Consider the following 19,765-nt stretch of genomic DNA (forward strand, 5'->3'; position numbering starts at 1 on the left):
TCAATACAAAATATTTTTCTTTATTACAGGGGTATGCGTTCTGTACACAAAAAAATAAATGAGGTAAGAACATTATGTGTGAGGGGAAAAATGCCCCAAATGTTTGGGGTGGGCTTTGTTTAATGCTGTGGGTTCATGGTCAATAGCGCCGACGCTTGCTATTTGGCCCATCAAACACTCCATCCATTTGACTACTGCTTTCATATACCGGTGTTGGACCACCTGGAGGTCCCTGCAACTGCTGTTTCGGTGATGCCACCGCTGCTTGACCTGCCAGAGATCCACTCAGTGGGCTTCTTTCACCTCTCTATGATATTACAGAAGGATTTAATATGTATGTTCAAGAAACAGAATCCTTCTCCATTCAGTTAAGATACATTACCATGTTTCCATTTTCAGGACTTGACAGTGTGCCTACATTTGCAGCTTCCTCTGCGCTAATGGTGGCACCACTTCCTCCCATGTTTATCATTTGATTCTGTTTAGTGGTAGCTCCTGCGACATCTGGCTTAAAAACATCTAAATACGGAGGAACATAGCATGGGTTGTTCATTAAACGAGTCAATTTTAGCTTAACCATTTATATGGCACTCATTGAACTCTTGACTACTATTGACGGCGCTACAGGATTGAACAAATGTTCATTCCCCTGTGAGTCAAAATTGATTAAACATCTAGTGCCGACAACGACAATGGAAAAACAACAATTCACAGCCAAAACTAAGAATAAATGAACTGGACATTGTTGGAATTTATCCTCATCAATGGAAGGCAATGAGTCAAATACAATGGAATTAAAGAAATACATACTTATTTCAAAAGTGATGCTCTTTACTAGCCAATTATAGCTGTAGAAAATGTTACTCCTACATTTTTTTAGATAATCATCAGAAATGGAGAATGAGAACACTAACTCCAAGTCAAAGCAACCAAAGCAGCACAATGAAGTCACCACTGAGTGTAAGTTGCAGACTCTACGGAAATAATCAGTCATATGCTACTACAGGCTGAAGGGTATGACGAAGAGTGAAACACATCAGACTCCAAGAATTGATGCCTTTTCAGATTCTTACCTTATGGTCCAGAAAATACAGTAAACAAATAAAATTCATATACAAACTGTCCAGATGTTCTTTAATACATTTCTGTTTCTTCAATCATGGCCATACCTGCTAGATTAGTGACTCGACGAGGGCCAAAATCAGCTGGTCTTCTGACCTTTTCTCTCTGGAAAAAAAGAAATTTCACATGGATAATTCTGATTTAGTAGAACATTACATTCCACTGACAACACTCACACGTAAAATTTTTCAATTATCTCAAATTTTCTGTATTTATACACAGTGTCTCAAAAAATGTACTCACTTATAGAATGACCAGAAAACCTTTAATTATGAACATAGTGAAATAGCATTGAATACATGAGACAAATGTAATTGAAGAATCATGTTCGCAAATGTTCAAAGTGATGACCATTATTGTCCAGATAACGCTGAAAACGCGCACCAAGGGATTCGCAAACGTCGCAAAACATGTCATTAGGGATATCACGACATTGTCTTTCAATTTCCAATTTCAATGCATCAATTGTCCTTAGGTTGTTGCCATAAACGTAGTGTTTTGAGTATCCGCACAAAAAAAGTCCATGGGTGTTTGGTCTGGGGAACACGCAGGGTATTCAGTGGGGCCCCTTCGTCCAATCCATCTGTCGGGTAAGACTACATCGAGGTAAGCTCGTACGTTGCGATGGTAGTGGGGGTGGTGCTCCATCTTGCTGAAAGTAAATCTCGCCGTCATCACCAATCATCTCTGTAATTTGTGGACAAACAAATTCCTGAAGCCATGGCAGGAAATTCACTTAGTTTCGAAGAAAGTTTGTCCTGAAATACTATTGGAAGACCGAAAACTCCACTGAAGTGCAACGCCGGTTCACAAGTGAATTCGCAAAATCGCCTAGCATTTCATGACAAACTTTCTCTCTTCGAAACTAAGTTGATTACGTGCCATGGCTTCAGTAATTGCTTCAGGAATTTGTTTGTCCACAAATTACACACACACTACCATCACGAGCTTCACTCGATGCAGTGTTACCCGACAGATGGATTGGACGAAGGGGCCCCACTGAATACCCTGCGCATTCCCCAGACCTAACACCCATGGATTTTTTGGTGGGGATACTTAAAAGACTACGTTTACGGCAACAAACCAAGGACAATTGATGCATTGAAATTGGAAATTGAAAGACAATGCCGTGATATTCCTAGTGACATGTTTCGCGACGTTTGCAAATCCCTTGGTGCGAGTTATCGGCGTTGTCTGAGCATTTGCAAACATGATTCTTCAATTACATTTGTCTCATGTATTCGATGCTATTTGACTTCACTCTATGTTCATAAAGGTTTTCCGGTCAGTGAGTACATTTTTTGAGACACCCTGTGTGTGTGTGTATATATATGTGTGTGTGTATAAATGTGTATATATGTGTATATGTGTATAAATGTGTATATATGTGTATACGCGTGTATATGTGTATATATGTGTATATATGTGTATATAGAGCTGTCGGCGCTTACCAGCAACGGAGTCGAGGGGCTAGAGCTCCGTTGCTGGTACTGTTGTCATCATCTCCAGACTACTGAAGAACTGTGCGGATAAGTTTCGAAGGTAAGTGACACGTTCGACTGGGGGCGACGCAAAGTATCGAATGCCAAATTACGAGTCCGTAACTGTCACTTATTTAGGTCTTTTGCTGAGTAAACACACCGAATGGAGAAGCACTGCCAATTTCGTCATGCGCAGTTTCTGGGTGTGATGACAAGTAGGCTTTTGTTGTTGATGACGACAGGGCCTTTGTCCGATTATGGAAGAGTGACTCTGCATATTCTCTACCTCGGTCAGTCTGCAGAAGTTCCCCATCTTGTGGAAGACTTCCTGTGTGTTGTTCCAGTTTTTGTCCAACTTTACGTCTTTTGAGTCTGTATCCATTTTTGTTACCGCAACCAAAATGGCGCCATTCAAGTGGCAGCCGGTGGCGGTAGCTGCGTCCACTCTTGCTCATTTTTGCTGCTTTTTCTGCCTTAATGATTTTATTTGGTGATTCTTAATGATCCCATTTACTTTGATTATGCTTTGTACTATCTGCTTTTGCTTTGTTGTTCTGCTGCCTTTGCGACTGTACTATCTAACTTATGTTTTTTCTTGCAACTGTCACAATGAAATTTCTCGAATACGGGATGAATCGAGTTATCCAATCCAATCAACACCACCCAGAAGATCATCGGCTGCGCTCTGCCCTCACTGGATGACATTGCCAGCCCTCACTACTTCAGCAGAGCTGGCAACATTGTTAGGGAGAGACCAGACCACCCTAGTCACAACCTATTCCAGCTGGTGCTCTCTGGCAGACGCTACAGGTCTCCCAAAGCACGGACAGGGACAGTTTCTTTCCCACAGCCATCAGGACTCTGAACTTGCGTTAGCAAGACACACAATCCCTTCTCTCTCCCCTCTCGCAATAACTTCGGGGTGTGCTATAACAATGTGCAATATCTTAGATTGTGCAATATCTTAGAATTTACCTGGCCAGGATGTGACTTTTTATATTTTCATGTTACTTATTTATGTTTTTTTTTTTACTGGGACATCGGACTTTGTGGAGCAGCACCACCAATTTTTATATACGCCGTTGTGTATGATCACAATAAAGGCTTTTAATTTGATGTTGACTGGTAAGGAATTTTCTGTTTGCACTTTATATGTTTTTGCTGCTTTTCTATCTTTTTTAATTGCATTTTAATATATCTAAATGTTTTTCCATATACTTTGCTTTGAACTTTGTGCTTTTTGCTTTGTTGTTTTGCTACCTTTGCGACTCGACTACACCTGTTGCGTGGCTTGGTTTCTTTATGCTATTCCTAGACGTCTTTGGAGCCGTGCAGTCGTGCCTCCACTGCCATGCAAGCGGTATCAGCTGTGAGCAGTGGATGATAATGCCGAGAGAAAGCCCAACGCTCCAGACTAACAATAACAATAATAGTCGGACATAGGCTTTGTCATCATCATTGACTCGACAAATGCCTAATTGTCATCATACCCAGCTGCGTATGACAAAATTGGTAGTGCTAATCCCCTACTTGCACACTTTGGTAAGTTGACTTATAACCACAGCAATTGCACTGACAAATTCCAAATTGCAAGACTAGTATCAACTTATTACACAGCAACACATTTTTTTACTCCCTCTTGAAACCATGAATGTGGAGGTGAAAATTCTGAATTGGGTAGTCTTATACGAGAGAAAATATAAAATTAAACGATTTCAAGGCAATTTTAAGGGTGCGTCTTATATGCAGATGCGGCTTATGGGCGTGAAAATGCGGTATGTGGTGAGGACAACTGTTATAATTGTAGTCTCATTTTCACCAAATCATAAAAATGTCTTATATTGTCACATACTGATATTGTGATATAAGATGGTCAATATCGTGATACTGTTGATTGTTTTCCATACAGCCGAGCACTAATACTGTTGGTTGTTTCTTTCTGCATACTATGCTGCACTTACATTGTCCTGCTGTGCCGCATTATGGATGTCAAGCTGGTGTTTCAAGTCTTGTTCTCTGTGTGTTTTCCTCAGTTCCTCTTCTCGTCGTCTTCGCTCCTCCTCGTGCCTGCATTCGCACATTAAAGAAAGAGCACCTAAGTGTAAAATTTATAGTCGTGCTGGCAGCTGAGGATATGCTGTATATTCGAGCCGAATTAACAAAATAACTGACGGAAGGACGGGCAGACAGATGCACGGACGGACAAACAGACAAAATGAGAGACAAAGTGATTGACTGACTAACAAGCATTTATTTAGTTTATGTTGGACGTGTTAACATGCACTATTAGATTGTATTTAAAAAAATTTAAGTAGTGGGTTGCAGTTAAAATTACAATGTTTAAACTTTTAGCATTATGTAACTTAGGGGAGGAGGAGGGAGGGAGGGAGGAGAAGGCGAAAGAAAGGGAAAAGGAAAAAGGAGACAGAGGATCGGACATAGTCTTTGTCATCATCAGTCTCGACAAAAGGCTAATTGTTATCATACCCAGAAACTGCATAGGACGAAATTGTTAGTAATGGAGCTACTGTCATCTAATTCTTTTTGGCTTCCAAATTCAGCGCTTCAGTAAATTGTTTTTTTTTTTTTATATTCAATATACAAATAAAAAAAATGTTCATAAAATTGTCCAAATTCACACTGAAACTCGCAAGCGAAAGTTAAGAAATGAAAAATTAGGAAACTGCTTTTTCTTTGATCCTGAGTTGGGTGGCACTCAGCGCTGAATAAAAAGCAAAATTTAATCGTAGAATAAGAATGATGCACTGAATAATATAAAGCCATCCTGGGCCTGATGAACCCAGGCAAAATACAAGATATGACAGTCACTGAAAAAGTGTCGTTGCTAAATATGCTAAAGGCGGGCAATAAGTATTCCCATGTAACAGGCCATTATGGCATAAATGAATCTATGCGTTATATCAAGAGATAAGAAGCGAACATTTGGAAAACTGCTACATATCCTTTTCCAAGGACACCAAGTCCATTTCGTGATATTATCGGGCCATGGCATCACCATTTTGCAGTTTTGTGCATGTCATGTTTTTATGCGCATACAAGTCGTAACCTCGTTTACGTCATCATTTTATGTCCGACAAAAGCCACTTATACGCGAATAAATACGGTAAGTCTGTTCTTGAGTCGGCCTTAGGTGAAAAAAAGAAAACAGTACCTCCACTCTAACTGTTTCCGTCTGTGAAGTTCCTGGTTACGAAGCTCTTCCAGTCGTCTCAGCTCCTCTTGACGTCTCATTAAATCTGGAGTTGCAGAAAGAGAAAGCATAATAAAAATAAAACTGGAATGTCAATTTGCTGTATTTGGTTGAAGCAATCCAAATAAATTCTACCATGTCTCATTAACATGAGTTGGTGTTCGTGTTTGGCTGATTCCAGTTCAGCCTCCAGCTTCTCTTTGGCCTCCTTAATACTGTTGTTCACCTGCTCTCGTTGTTGTCTCTCCAACTCGTCCAGAGCTTTCCAGCGAGACGAGCATTCAAACTCAAAGGTCCCCGGTTGGGCAAAATGTGGCATCTTTGAACGTTCCCTGATGAAACATGAGCAGACGCTCAAGTATTTAAACTTCATTAAGTTCTGATGTAACGCACTGGCTGCCATTGATGGCACTAAACATCCAATCCATTTTGGTTGGGAGATCATTGTACGCCAGTGGCACTTTAACATGAGCATTGACAGCCGGTCCTCCCAGTTTTCTTTTAGGGCTGAATGATATTGGTGGGAAAATCTACATTGTGATTTTTTTAGGGTGTTTTTTATATACTGTCAGACCTCTACTTCCGAAATTAATTGTTCCATAACTTTTTTCACAAGTTGAAAATGTTATAAGTAGAGCAGTACTCTATGTAAATTCTCTAATTCGTTCAAAGGTCTTCACACAACTACCAACTAAACCCTTTAAAATTGGTCCCAATTTTATATCAAAGAAACTTTGAGAGAAACACGCAAAAACGAGAGAAAATTTTAAGAACATTATTCATTAATGTCTTACAATGAATAATAAGCTTGCTAAGTCTATCCGTGTTAAAACACAGGTGAATAAGAGGAAGCTAATGGCAGACAAGAGAGCACACAAACACATGAACGTGATCTAATAAACACAAAATTAAGAGTTCCAACAACAACAACATTAACAGCATTAATCAACAGCAAACAATAATTTAATTTTTCACCCATTTAATTTCTCGCAACCTGTTTCTTACCAGTTTGGATTTAAATTGCACCTTGGGAGTGCAAGGTGGACGGACATATTGAAAATAAGAAACTATCCAAAGACGATTGCCTTTTAATAATGTTTCTATAATACAAGCAAACGTTGTCAAAGTGGGAATCGCACATTCGTGAACACTGTTTTCAATTTTTTTTCTAGGAAGACAGAAAGTTTATGAAATTTCTCTAGCATTTCTTAGATTTTTGACTTCTCATCATATTCCATCTGTTTTGCAGAGTATTCCATTAAGTCTAGTTCATTCAGTTCCCCGGGTGAGTATTCGCTTTTTGCACCTCGATTTGACTCGTCAATGTCCTCCTCGCTGACCACTGCTTTTCCTTCGCACTGGTAATTTTCGTTGCTTAATACACACTTGGAAAAAACTGTCAGAGCTACGTGACGATGAACGGAGGTGAAAAGTACATTAGAGAATCTTGAAACATGTATAGTGGTTGTTGTGAGACAGCCAATGAGAGCTCAGTAGAGTGTGGCGAGATTGTAAACTAAGAATCAATGCTTCCGCGACAATTACAAGATAAAATAACAGTGAAGGGACATGGATTGCGATTTGGGGTGATTTTGTAACTTGGATTGTTTTGGTATCTTAAGGCACTCATTTGCAAATAAAAAGCTTTCATAACATGATCATTTCGTACATAGTTCATTGTGCATTCGTAAGTAGAGGTATGACTATATTGCAATATTAAAAAGATTTTTCACCAGATGACTAGAATAGCTCTGTCTTGGAAGACTTTGGTTGACTCACCCTGACCATATTGTCATTACTTATACAGCTTAATTGGGGCAATTTGATTTTATTAAGCTTCTCTTGTTTCATTTTATTTTATTGTTTCCAACTCAAGATGTGATGTGGTATGTCGTGGGAAATTATCGCTCAAGAAATCATACATTGTTATATTTCAAGAGAAAAGTTGTAATATTACATTATAGGAAGTTGTAATATAACATTACAGGAATTAAGTCATATATTGTAATATTTCAAGTTAAAAATCGGTTTATTTTAATTTAGGGGGAAACAAACGTAATATGAGATTAAAGTAATTTTGCTTCTTATATAGAGTGCCAAATTCAATGACGCCGACCATGTTGTCAACAGTCTCCTTCTGAGTGGTCCCATACAGTGTGTTGATGTTTTATCGTCAGGCTTCACGGTCGTATCTCCGGCATAAATCCTACATGATGCTGGGTCATTTTTTTTATTCCTCTGAGTCCAAGGCGGTGTGTCTTAGACAACAAGAGAATTTCCAATTCCGTGCCTCGGAAGACGCGAGATTCGGGTCACGCACAAACTGCTGCGGGGGCTAGCCGGGCCTCGTGGAGCGAGCGTAGGCAGGCACCATGGCGATCGTGCAGCGCATATTTGGCGAGTACTGCCGGGGAGTGAATAGCGGTGGCCAAGTGAACAGCGGTGGCCTTGTGAAAGTGGCAGCGCTTCATGGAGAAGAATGGTTGCTACAACGTGCAGCACGGCAACCTGGGCCTATCCCACCTAACTACCGGAACCAGGGTGGGAAATCCCTGAACTGGTGGCCAGCCAATTGAAGGACAAAAGGAGATACACAGCCATTTATTCTCACACTAATATCCAGGGGCAATTTAGACTTTTAAATTAGCCTACCATGTATGTTTCTGGGATCTGGGAGGAGACCAGAGTACCGGGAAAGCATGCAAACTCCACACGGTGAGGACCGACCTGGGATCGAATCCCCAACCCTACAACTGTGAGGCCAAAGTGCTAACCACTCGCCCACTGGGCCACCAAACAAAGAGTAATCCACCCCTCCAAAAAGTTTTGGGATATGATAAAAACTTGTTAAGAATTAATTAGTTATGAGTAATCATCTTCGGACTCACTTGAGATACTTGGGAGATATCTGTATAAGCTTTTCAGGCAGTCCGTCCTCATCGTCAAAGTGCTCTGTGGGCTCCACAATCGCTGGGCAAGGTGTGCTAGGTGGAGAAGTGGAAAACATTTAATGTACAGACCCATAAATATATATATTTTAGATTAAAATCAGTCAAAATTGCTCATTCATCTTAAAAATTCCATTAAAAGAGACTAACTACCATAGATGGTAGAATTAAGGCCCACAATTAGGCAATGGCAATTATTTATTTTTTCAAATTAACATATTTTGGTTTTCCAGCTCTTAAAACCAACAAAAATAGGATTTGAAAAAATTGTCAATTTGGTAAATAAATCAACATGAACAAATATCAGATTTTTTTTTTTAAATGATCACATCAAATCAATTGAAATATACTTTCAAATGAAGTGTTTGATTCCTTGTTGTAAATGTTTTTTCCTTAAAAACTGCAGCGACGCAGCGTGGTCAGGGGTTGGCAATAAATAATTGGTTGAAAAATATTGCTATACATTTCTTTAAGTATATTTTCATTTGAGCTGTTGCGATATAAATACATTCATTTTTATTCTGAAAAATGATCAATTATAGGTCGCATCTGAAGTCAGGGTGGAGGCGGGGCAAATAGAGCCAACCCGGGAAAAGAAAGGTTACATTTATTTTTGAGTGGATCTGCATCGTAATCAAAGTTCATTTACATTTGTTTAAGTTATATTATGAGCGTGTTGCCGTGAAAAAAGTCTCCCCCTTTTCTCTGTCCCTCTCTTTCTACTCTATCCCTATCTGTCTAATTTTAGTTCTATTAAAAACATTTTAGTATACTATTAAAACTAATTATTTGTTACTTTGTTAATAGATGATTAGAACACATTTTAAAAAAAATCCAATCCAATATCCTGTTTTTGGTGTTTTTTCAGAGGGTTGGAGAGAATTAATTTGTTTTTACTTCATTTCTATGGGAAACGTTCGTTTGAGTTAAGAGAAAATTGACATAAACTCAGTCCCGGAATGAATTACGCTCGTAACTCAAGGTACCACTGTATATAGATTATATTCAGATATTAATACATTAGTCATTTCATGTTCATGCAGTATTTGATAAATACACATGATAGTTGTGCTTGAGTACTGTAGATGAAACTCAAGTTAAAAAAAATAAAACATGTCCAGCTAAATCGGGGATCTCTTCGCAATCTTCATTTAAAGATAAATTCTTTCTACGGGTTTTATGAGCTGGAAGCCCCAAATATTTGAAATTTAACACCCCCGCCCCCCAATCAACAGAATCCTTAAAACTAATTCAATTGTGTGGTCTGAATCTATAATCTATGAAAGAAAGATAGACTGTTTGAATGACATGGAAATAATTTTTCGTCTCTTGATTTTTTCCCCAAAGTGCATGTGATTTGCTTTGAATACTGAGTAGTGTGCGTCATTTCCAGACAAAAATCATACGCGGTTAGCAGGAGCGCGCCCTCTGTGCAACGTTCCAAAGCCTTACGCGCGGCTGCTTTGTTGGCGAACTCCACAAAGCCTTTGCCGGTGGGCCGCCCCCTGTCATCCGTCAGGACGATACACCGTTCAACCAAGCCAAATTGGGAAAAGGCCTAGAAGCACAAAGGATCAATTGCACATAACCACAACTCCACAACAAAATATAATAAATAAAAATATCTATAGTGACATGGTTGTTTACCTGCTCCAAAAGTTCATTTGTGACAACAGGCAAAAGGTTGCGGACAGTAAGGGCGGCACCATGTGCAGCAAGGCGAATCGTGATTGTTCGGTTATTCAAAATCTTCCCATCGAGCTCAGCTTTGGCAATCTCCGCTAGTGTTCGGGTCTCCTGAAAAATGGAAACCAAAATTAACCAGTGTCCATAAGCTGTAATGTACAGTCATGGCCGAAGGTTTTGAAAATGACACAAAAATTACATTTTCACAAAGTCGCTTCCTTCAAGATTTTTAAGTGTTTGCCAGACATATCTATGCTAAAATGACATACAATTACAAACATTTCAGAAGTATCAAAAGCTTTTATTGAGAATTACATGCAATAGGTCGATACGTACAGACAGTGTTGTCCCTTCTTTTTCAAGACATCTGTAATTCTCCCTGGCATACTGTCGGTCAACTTGAATTAAATTGAATGCTTTTATTGTCATTATACAAGGATAAAGAGATTTAAAGCTGTCAGCACACAGTGCACAAATAACAACAACAAACAACCAGACGAATAAATAATAAAAAAATAAGAAATGAAAAAATAAGTAGTCCAAGTGATCACCAGAGCGAAGCGACCTTGTTCCGTCTTCAGTCTAAGAGGAGTTCCATTGTTTTGAAGGTGTCTGTGTGAAGTTGTTAAAACAGGAGTCTCAATAATATGTGCATTTCAAAAGAACATCCTGTCTTTAATCTCTGTTTTAATATTATGCTCTTCCATGATGCCTATAATCTCTTCTCAACACGTCTCAGTGTTCGACTGTTGTATTTTTCCATGATGTCTATAATCTCAACAACTGTACTTTTCCATGATGTCATGCTGAAACTTAATAAAAGCAACATTCACCTTGGGAAGATAAGAGAATTCCGCGGAGCCGAGCGCGAGTTATCATCTCACAACTCTGACCTCTTCCAGTCGGCTGGTTGCTTTAAAATATAACACAGTCTCTGCCTCTTTTTTCCTTTGTGCATGGTTGGTAACTATGGGGGTCTGTAACTTCAGACCCAACATTCAGGGCCAAGTTGACTCGCTGAGTCAATGGACACAACAACGAAGAAAACCAACACATAGATAATCGATATATATAGCAATGATAAATAAATAATTAATAAGTAGTTATAGATAAGTGAATGGACAACATAATAAAGTAGTATTAGTAGTAGTCAACATGGGTAAGTGGTACCAAGTGGCTAGCAAATTTTGATTAGGTCCTAGGTTCAGAACTTGAGTTGTGAATGTAACTTGGTTTCCTTTCCACGACAACACTCTGGTAAACGAAACAAACAAATTTGAATTATCTTGGACTAATACATACAGACACACTTAAACGTATATGGAGTTGCGACCAGAAATATTAAAAAGAGGGAATTGCGAGCTAGTACTGCTGATGTTCTTGTGAGCATCGAACGAGAAGTAATATAATACTCCTCGTAATGGATAATAATAACAGGATATTCAACATCTGATTGTGGGTCATGAAGTTTTATATTCTGAAAAAGAGTGCAATTTCCTATCGGCATTGTGTGCACGAGTATACTTCAATACCCAGAAAGCTCTTTTTGCCCGTGCATGCGCGTTGTGCGTTTCTTGATCTAAACTTGTCTGAATAAATCGTTTGGTGCTCGTAGATATTGTTATACACGAAAGAAATGCGGCAATAAAATACAGTGCGCTACAATGATAAAAAGCCTCCCATGTCATGGCCACCTGGCTTGGTCGCATCTCGAAATTTTATTTGTATCGCAAGCAAATTAATCAATCGATATTTCCGTCGTAAGACGAGCATGTTGTATGTCAAGCATGTTGTACGACGAGTGTGAAATAATCTTAAAAGTAAAGAAATAATGTATCCATCTATGACATCAATCCGTGTCACAACCATGTCATAGACACCTTCAATCCATATCACAATCATGAGTGTCACTGTCCGGCTGCATCTAGGTCAGGGGTGGCCAACCAGTCAGAGACCAAGAGCCACATTTTTTACCGTGTTACCGCAAAGAGCCACATTTTTTACTGTGTTACCGCGAAGAGCCACATCACACAGATTTATTGTAAATGTCACACACCAGCATAGTAATGACATAAATTGACTCCTACAGTACTAACAGCACAGGCCAGTCATTATCAACAATGAACATTCTGTGCACTGTCTCACACAGACAAACTCTCAGTTCAACCAAGTCCACAAACAAAAATATAATAATTTACAATAGCGTTTTTCTTTTTCTATGCATGTTACTTAGTGGGACTTCTGTCATAAAATCAGAGCCTATTTTTGCGCAACGTTCGCTCCTTGTGAGCTGTCATTTATTATGAATGGCTTTTAACTAGCGCGCCCACCACGTGGGTGTACACCTCGCTCTCCTATTGGCTGCTCCCGGCTGAGCACTCTCGCCTTGGTCTGCCTCGCAGGGGGTGTGGCTTTTTCAGCCGACGCTCGATCTTTGGGATACTTTTTGTGTGCGCGACGCTGTTCATTGTCGCTTCTGGTTCACGGGAGCTCTCCCACTCTGTTAAAAACGTTTACTCAAATGACCTTGCTCCTACTGGGAAACTTTGAGGTATTTTCATCCCAAGCACATGCGCATTGAACGAAAATACCGTATTGAACTCAAGCGAAGCGCACACGCAAATAAAAATAAAACACAAATACAAACTTTGATATGGACGTAAGAGCCACATGAAACCGGGCAAAGAGCCGCATGCGGCTCGCGAGCCACGGGTTGGCCACCCCTGACCTAGTGAATGTTCATAATAGACCGGACAACGAGCATGTTGTATGACGAGCATGTTGTATGACGAGCATGTTGTATGACGAGCATGTTGTATGACGAGCATGTTGTATGACGAGCATGTTGTATGACGAGCATGTTGTATGACGAGCATGTTGTATGACGAGCATGTTGTATGACGAGCATGTTGTATGACGAGCATGTTGTATGACGAGCATGTTGTATGACGAGCATGTTGTATGACGAGCATGTTGTATGACGAGCATGTTGTATGACGAGCATGTTGTATGACGAGCATGTTGTATGACGAGCATGTTGTATGACGAGCATGTTGTATGACGAGCATGTTGTATGACGAGCATGTTGTATGACGAGCATGTTGTATGACGAGCATGTCGTATGACGAGCATGTTGTATGACGAGCATGTTGTCATACAACAGGTACCACTGTTCAAGAAAAATGCCTTTCAAATCTGATGGAGGACTTGGACTAATATTTCAATAACCTGTTTTTTATTATTTAAATGAGGCAAAGAGGAACTATATTCACTGGTGCGACATTGCCTGCTCTGGTGTGTCAGTCTAGTTCGTCCTTGACCCTCTCCCTTAATGCTATAGGAACATTCCGAAGTGCGCACTGTACTGGGGGTACATTTGGATCAAGTTCAAAGTGTATTTCACCTGGGACTGACTCGACAGGGTCATTGAACACGTCAGCATAATTGGATAGCAGCTGCTCTTTAGTGAGGGGCGTGCCTTCTCCTTCCCCTACTTTGTTCAGCTCCTCGGGTATTGTGAATGTCAATAGGCCCAGGCGCCCATATGTGGCCCCAGAGAGGAGGGGCTCTTGATGAATTTCCACCACCTTTAAAACCAGATCATGCTTGTAGGGCTGTACCCAGCGACTTTTCTTTGGTCCTACTGCTTATGACGTTACAAGTGGCACCTGTGTCTATGCATGCTTGCCTTTTTTTTGTTCAATTGCAGGTGCACAAACCATTTCCTACCTTTGGAATTCACTGCGCTGATACATTCTGTGGCCATGAAGATATTATCCACATCTCGGTCTTCATCTCTACCCTCACGGTCTACAGTTTGCAGCACAGGTACTGTCTAGGTCATGTTACTAGCCTGGCATACCTTGGCAAAATGATTTGCGATGCCACATGCCTTACCGTAGGCTGGGCATTGTTCCCCGCCACGCTTGCGGCTGTTTCCGCGGTATTTGCAAGCACACTGGTCGCTTCTCTAGTCCTGCATTCTATAACTCTCAGTCTGTCTCTCTGCTCCATTCCACTTGTACCTCGCGGGGCTTTTCATGGGTTTTATGCGTTTCTTAGTCAGCTCAGCTTGCTGACATATTTCGACTGCCGCTTGCAACCTGAGGTCTCGCTCACGCATCAAGCGCCTTCCAGTGTCCTCATGAGTCATCTCATCCTTTTACCCACGGTACTCACACGATGTAGCTCTCTCCCGTAGCCTTGTTTAAAAAAAAATGTTTATTGGCTCATCAGTCTCCTGTTTGCAGCAACCGAACATACATCTCTCACGAATCACGTCTCTTGCAGGTTTAGATTACTCCCCAAACATATTTAAGATGGCAATGGATTCTTTCCTTTGATCCTCAGTCAATACCAAGTTATGCATATAGACGTGGCGGCACTCGTTAACCATTAGTCGTCTCAGGAAGGCAGCTTGCACCTCCGCAGATTTCTCATTTAGCCCTGTGGCTAACACAAAGTCCTCAAATTCAGCGAAAAAAAATGTCCCAGCTCTTTGCCAAATCCCCGGACTTTTGTATGCCCTCCGGCGCCGTAACTACATTTTGCCATTGTTTCTAGAATTAGCCAGCCACTTCTGACTATGTTTCAGATCGTGACTTTATTGAATGAATTTGAGCACGACAGCGCATAGAGTAGAACCGAGAACTTGCTACAATGATGAATCACTATAAGATGCTAACTGCTCAATATTCAGGACTATAATCTGTGACAAAAGAATTATACCTGGTTTACACAGTTATCTTGGAATTTGTTCTACATCAGGGGTCTAAAACTCAATTTACCTGAGGGCCGCAAGAGGCAGAGTCTGGGTGAGAATGATAAAACATTCCAACGTTATCAAATAACTTTATTTTTTAACAAAAAATAATGAATTAAATAAACTAACTTAAAGATGAATAAAAAATAAATCAATAAGTACTAAAATAATAATAATGAGAATACAGTAGATATACAGTGGCTGGCTAAGTAGAGAAAACTAATTATTTTTATTTTGTTTCAAATGTCTGTATTAACAGCTCTTTAAATACTAACTTTCGGAACTTTACTTCTTGCTGCTAGAGACCTGGCAGCGCTTCTTCCCACATAGCTTAGTCACATTTGGCTTGAGGGAGGAAGCAGTGGAGACCCTCAATAGAGCTTGAAGATGCTCATCAGTAAGTCTGGACCTATACTTGGACTTATTGAAGTTCAAGGTGGAGAAGAGTTTCTCACACAAGTATGTGCTCCCAAAAAGGCACATGGTCCGCTTGAAGATTCGGGAAAGTTCAGGGAAGCTGGGGGTCAACTCTCTCCAAAAATGTCCAAGCTTGTCTGCTTCTCCACTCACCTCCCTGATTTTGGCTTTGAGTACAGAGTTGCACTGCAGGTCCAATGAGCTCCATTTGAAGCTCAGGAGGGGCATCTTGCACATCAAATGAGAAGGGGTCCGCAAACATTTGAAATTTGGCTTTGTATGTCTTAAAGTCTGCAAATCTGTGATCAAATTCCTCCTGCAGGTTCAAAATGGCCTCCACATATTTCTCACCACTGAATGGTGTGCCTGCATCCACAAGAGCCTTGCATGCTGGGAAATGGAAAAGGTTTGTCTGAGAGAGCTGGGCTTTCCATAACCAAAGTTTAGTGCAGAATGCTCTCACGTTGTCATAGGCAGCACTGACAAGTTGCCCCTGGCCTTGTAGCTTCTTGTTCAGTACATTAGGCTCATGTGTGATATCAACAAGAAAAGCTAACTCCATGAGCCATTTGGGATCACTTAGCACAGGAACAGCAACCCCGTCTATCTCCATGAAGTCTTTTACTTCTGCTCTCAACTCAAAAAATCTCTTCAACACATTTCCCCTGCTGAGCCAACGTACCTCAGTGAAGTAGAGCACATCCCCATGTTCAGACTCCATTTCGTCCAAAAAAGCACGAAACCTTCTATGCTTTAAACCCCTGGATGTGATTCGGTTGAAGCATTTCACAACGACAGACATCACATTGTCAAACTTCAGGCATCTGCTGCAAAGGGCCTGCTGATGGATAATGCAGTGCAGAGCTATGGCCGACTCCACACCCTCCTTTTCCAGTTTTTTTTTGAACAAGTGCTACCAGTCCACTCTTCCTCCAATCATTGATGGGGCTCCATCAGTTGTTATTCCAACAAAGCTCTTCCATGGCAAACCGGCATTCTGAATGGCATCACACAGCTTGTGAAATAATTCCTTAGCGGTGGTCTGGCCATGCATTGGAATTATTGTGAGCAACTCCTCCAACACTTCAAAATTGTCATCAACACCACGGACATATATTGCGAGCTGAGCAGTGTCTCTGATGTCTGTGGTCTCATCAAGAGCCACTGAATATACACTGAAGTTTTGTGCTTTCTCACAAAGTTGACCATAAATGTCACTTGACAGTTCAGAAATGCGCTCTACCACGGTGTTGGCAGAAAGGCTGATGTTGTTGAACTGACTTTTTTTCTGGACCGACAATATGTGCAGCCTGTAATATGCACTTTTTGATAAGTTCACCTTCTGTGAATGGCTTGCCTGCCTTGGCAATCAGCTCACAAACGGCGTAGCTAGCTTCGACTGCTGCATCACTTTCTTTTGTAGCCGTCTTGAAAAAAACCTGTTGCCTCAGAAGACTTGTTTTAAGACTGTCAACCTGGTTGGCTCTCTCATCTCCCTGGTATTTGTCGTACTCCTCAGCATGTCTCGTAGCATAATGACGTTTCAAATTGTATTCCTTGTGGAACGCAACTTTTTCGGTGCAAATGAGACACGTCGGGTGCCCCTGTGCTCAACAAAGAAATATTGCACTCCCCACTTTTCTTGAAACTGCCTGTGTTAATCACTGACCTTTCTCTTCACGGCAGGCTTTGAAACAGACATCTCCGGGCTGTAATATGTATTTACACTTGGAATGAGTCTCAGACCGCTCAATGGGACATAGACAATGTAGAATTTACATTGTGTGAATTTACATTCCCATTGAGTAATTAGGTGCCGTGTGGTGTTTGTAAGGTTTATCATCGCAAAATAAGGGAAAGTGCAATCGTTCATAAGGGGGGCAATTGGCCAGGGTTGACAGGTATGTATAATTTGATTTTTTTTATCGGATGACTTTATTTCATTTTCAAATTATGCTGCAGGGACTGTTGAGTATTTTGGCGGTTTAAAGGCGCTCCGAGAACACGTTGGTCAACCCATTTGTTTGAATGTATTTAATAGATTTAGCGTAATGTTTGGATTACGCAGGAGGGGGGGCAATTTTCAGTGTCCGCTCATCTGACCACGAAAACACAAACGTTCGCTGGCTTGACCGCAGCATGCATTAATGTTTTAATACATACCAAACGAATTGAGCCAAATCCTCGTTCTCTGTTAATAATGACGTCGCTTGTATTTCCATATTTAGCGAACAATTTGACAAAGTCCTTCTCGGCTATGTCCACTGGCAGATTGGCAACAAAAAGACGGGAGCGTTGTGTGAAAATCTTCTCGCCTGGCTTTCTGATACTTGAAATATCCAGCGTCATTTGTACCGGATCTTGTCCGCTTTCGGCCGCTGATCCTTCTGCTGTCGGTAATTGTTCAGCCGGTCCCGCATGACTGTCTTTGTTGGTCGGTATTTGTGGGGTGGCATTGTCGGTAGCCGGGGAGTCAGCACAGCGTGCAGGGGATTGCGGTGAACTGCTAATTTGCGGGTTTGTCAGATGTCCATTTTGGTCAGCCATTATTAGGAAATCAGATCGCTAACGCAGTTTTACAGATTTTAATCAGAACGAAAGCAGAGTTCACCAAGAGAGTGGAGGGCTTGTTTTCAATATGGCGGCACATGCACACAGTACTCTTTACCGGAAGTAAACAAAAGAGTAATGACGACTACTTAGTCCCACGTAAAATCGTGTCTAAGGATTTTGGACAAAAGGCCGGTTCTTTGTAAAGGCACAATGAATTTGGAAGAAAGGCCTCTTCTTTGTAACGGCCTCATTATAGGGGAACCTTGACAGTCTGTGTGATACTAAGTTAAAAACAAGTGCTCAATCATACAACAGCAACATACAAAATGAATCAGCTACAATAAAATGAATAAGCATAGTATATCATCATTCGATAATCATACAACAGCAATATTTCGAAAAGATGCAGCTATTATAAAATGAATGAGTAAAATACATCATAGTCTTCATTAGATTATAGGGTTAAAATATGTCATCTTCTTCAAGTACCAAATAATGCTCCCAATTAGTGGTGCGCAGCTCAAAGCGTGCGGTCAATGTGGGGAAATGCATGAGCCAATCAACTACCTCTAAATGTCCCAACCAATAATTGTGATCACACGGATTACGCATGCTCATGCAAAACTGGTGAACGCGCACGTGCGTGAACGGCACAGCACACACATTTGACCTTGAATGTATGGATAAAAAAGTGTTTTTGCATGCTTCATTTGTGAATTTCTTGCACGATACGGAAAATGGCCGGAGAAATATATTCGAAAATCATTTTGGTTCATAAATATATTTACATCATGAAAGCCAAATTGATCTTCATTTAGGGTTGCTGGAGCCTATACCAAATGTGTGGGACACCCTGAATTGGTGGCCACGCGATCGCTTGGCACAAGAAGACTGAGAAATATGAATTGTATTCTTATATTTAATCTTGCACCCTTTTGCACTCTGATGTATTAAAAATTACTAGATTAGAATTTTAATTACACCCACTGGTTACAATTTGCACTACACCTTTTGTACTCCCCCTCCTTCATTTGTATTAACGCCTCCCAATTTTATGACTTGTCTTATCACTATTAAAAACACAGTTGAAGCAGCTTTTCGGTGGGAAATAGCTTTGAGGAGCTTGGAGAGTAGTCACACTCTCCGGCATCTGTATCGTTGCATCCCCGCCTCTGCAGACGAAGCCTTTAAATTTCATTCTATCTGCCTCAGTGTGTGCTCCTGTGTTCGAGTTCATTGAAGTGTTGGCCAGTAGCCCCAACATGCTGGTGCCCGAAACCCGGCAGGATTCGCATCTTGATTTTGGATCGCGAAAAATTAAATCCAAAAATCTTACGTCAGCTGTCTCACCATTGAAGAGAAAGGCGATTCTCCGCTGTCCAGAAGAAGGAAGCGAATCCATCCCTCCGGGCGCAGAGCACATCTGAGCGGTAAGGCACTTTTAAAATTAATTTGTAGAATCCAACCCAGCATGAGTCCCCGTCTTTCTAGAGAAGAAAGATGCTCCATTCGTCGGAGAAAAAGTTGCATATACTGTTCCCTGTGTGTCGGGGAAGCGTTCTCGGTGTTTCGGTAATACGTAAAT

At 40.8% G+C, this 19,765-nt stretch overlaps 1 protein-coding gene and 1 long non-coding RNA gene across 3 annotated transcripts in view; one reads left to right on the top strand and one right to left on the bottom strand.

Annotated features, from left to right (window-relative positions):
* Positions 1 to 18,355, bottom strand: LOC144202286 (paraspeckle component 1-like). The gene is made up of 10 exons (XM_077725319.1): positions 17,791 to 18,355; positions 10,410 to 10,559; positions 10,169 to 10,320; positions 8,703 to 8,798; positions 5,950 to 6,146; positions 5,776 to 5,860; positions 4,565 to 4,670; positions 1,170 to 1,227; positions 383 to 519; positions 1 to 307 (listed from the first exon to the last, which is right to left on the bottom strand). The coding sequence occupies exons 1-10, from the start codon at positions 18,172 to 18,174 to the stop codon at positions 140 to 142; spliced, it is 1,533 nt and encodes a 510-aa protein (XP_077581445.1). The 5' UTR covers positions 18,175 to 18,355; the 3' UTR covers positions 1 to 139.
* Positions 17,286 to 19,765, top strand: part of LOC144202334 (uncharacterized) — a 13,971-nt gene continuing 11,491 nt past the window's right edge. Inside the window, exons 1-2 of one of the 2 annotated variants that reach the window (XR_013327494.1) lie at positions 17,286 to 17,528; positions 19,393 to 19,610. This is a non-coding gene — a long non-coding RNA (uncharacterized LOC144202334). The other variant, XR_013327495.1, reaches the window with a different exon arrangement.

This window comes from Stigmatopora nigra, chromosome 1 (genome assembly GCF_051989575.1).
Source record: "Stigmatopora nigra isolate UIUO_SnigA chromosome 1, RoL_Snig_1.1, whole genome shotgun sequence".
Classification (NCBI taxonomy): domain Eukaryota; kingdom Metazoa; phylum Chordata; class Actinopteri; order Syngnathiformes; family Syngnathidae; genus Stigmatopora; species Stigmatopora nigra.

Coding starts and splice junctions, on each gene's coding strand:
- LOC144202286 (XM_077725319.1), bottom strand. CDS start 18,174: ATGGCTGACCAAAATGGACATCTGACAAACCCGCAAATTAGCAGTTCA. Junction 10,321..10,409: donor CAAATGAACTTTTGGAGCAG/GTAAACAACCAT, acceptor TTGTGCTTCTAG/GCCTTTTCCCAATTTGGCTT. Junction 8,799..10,168: donor GGCGCGCTCCTGCTAACCGC/GTATGATTTTTG, acceptor TTCTCCACCTAG/CACACCTTGCCCAGCGATTG.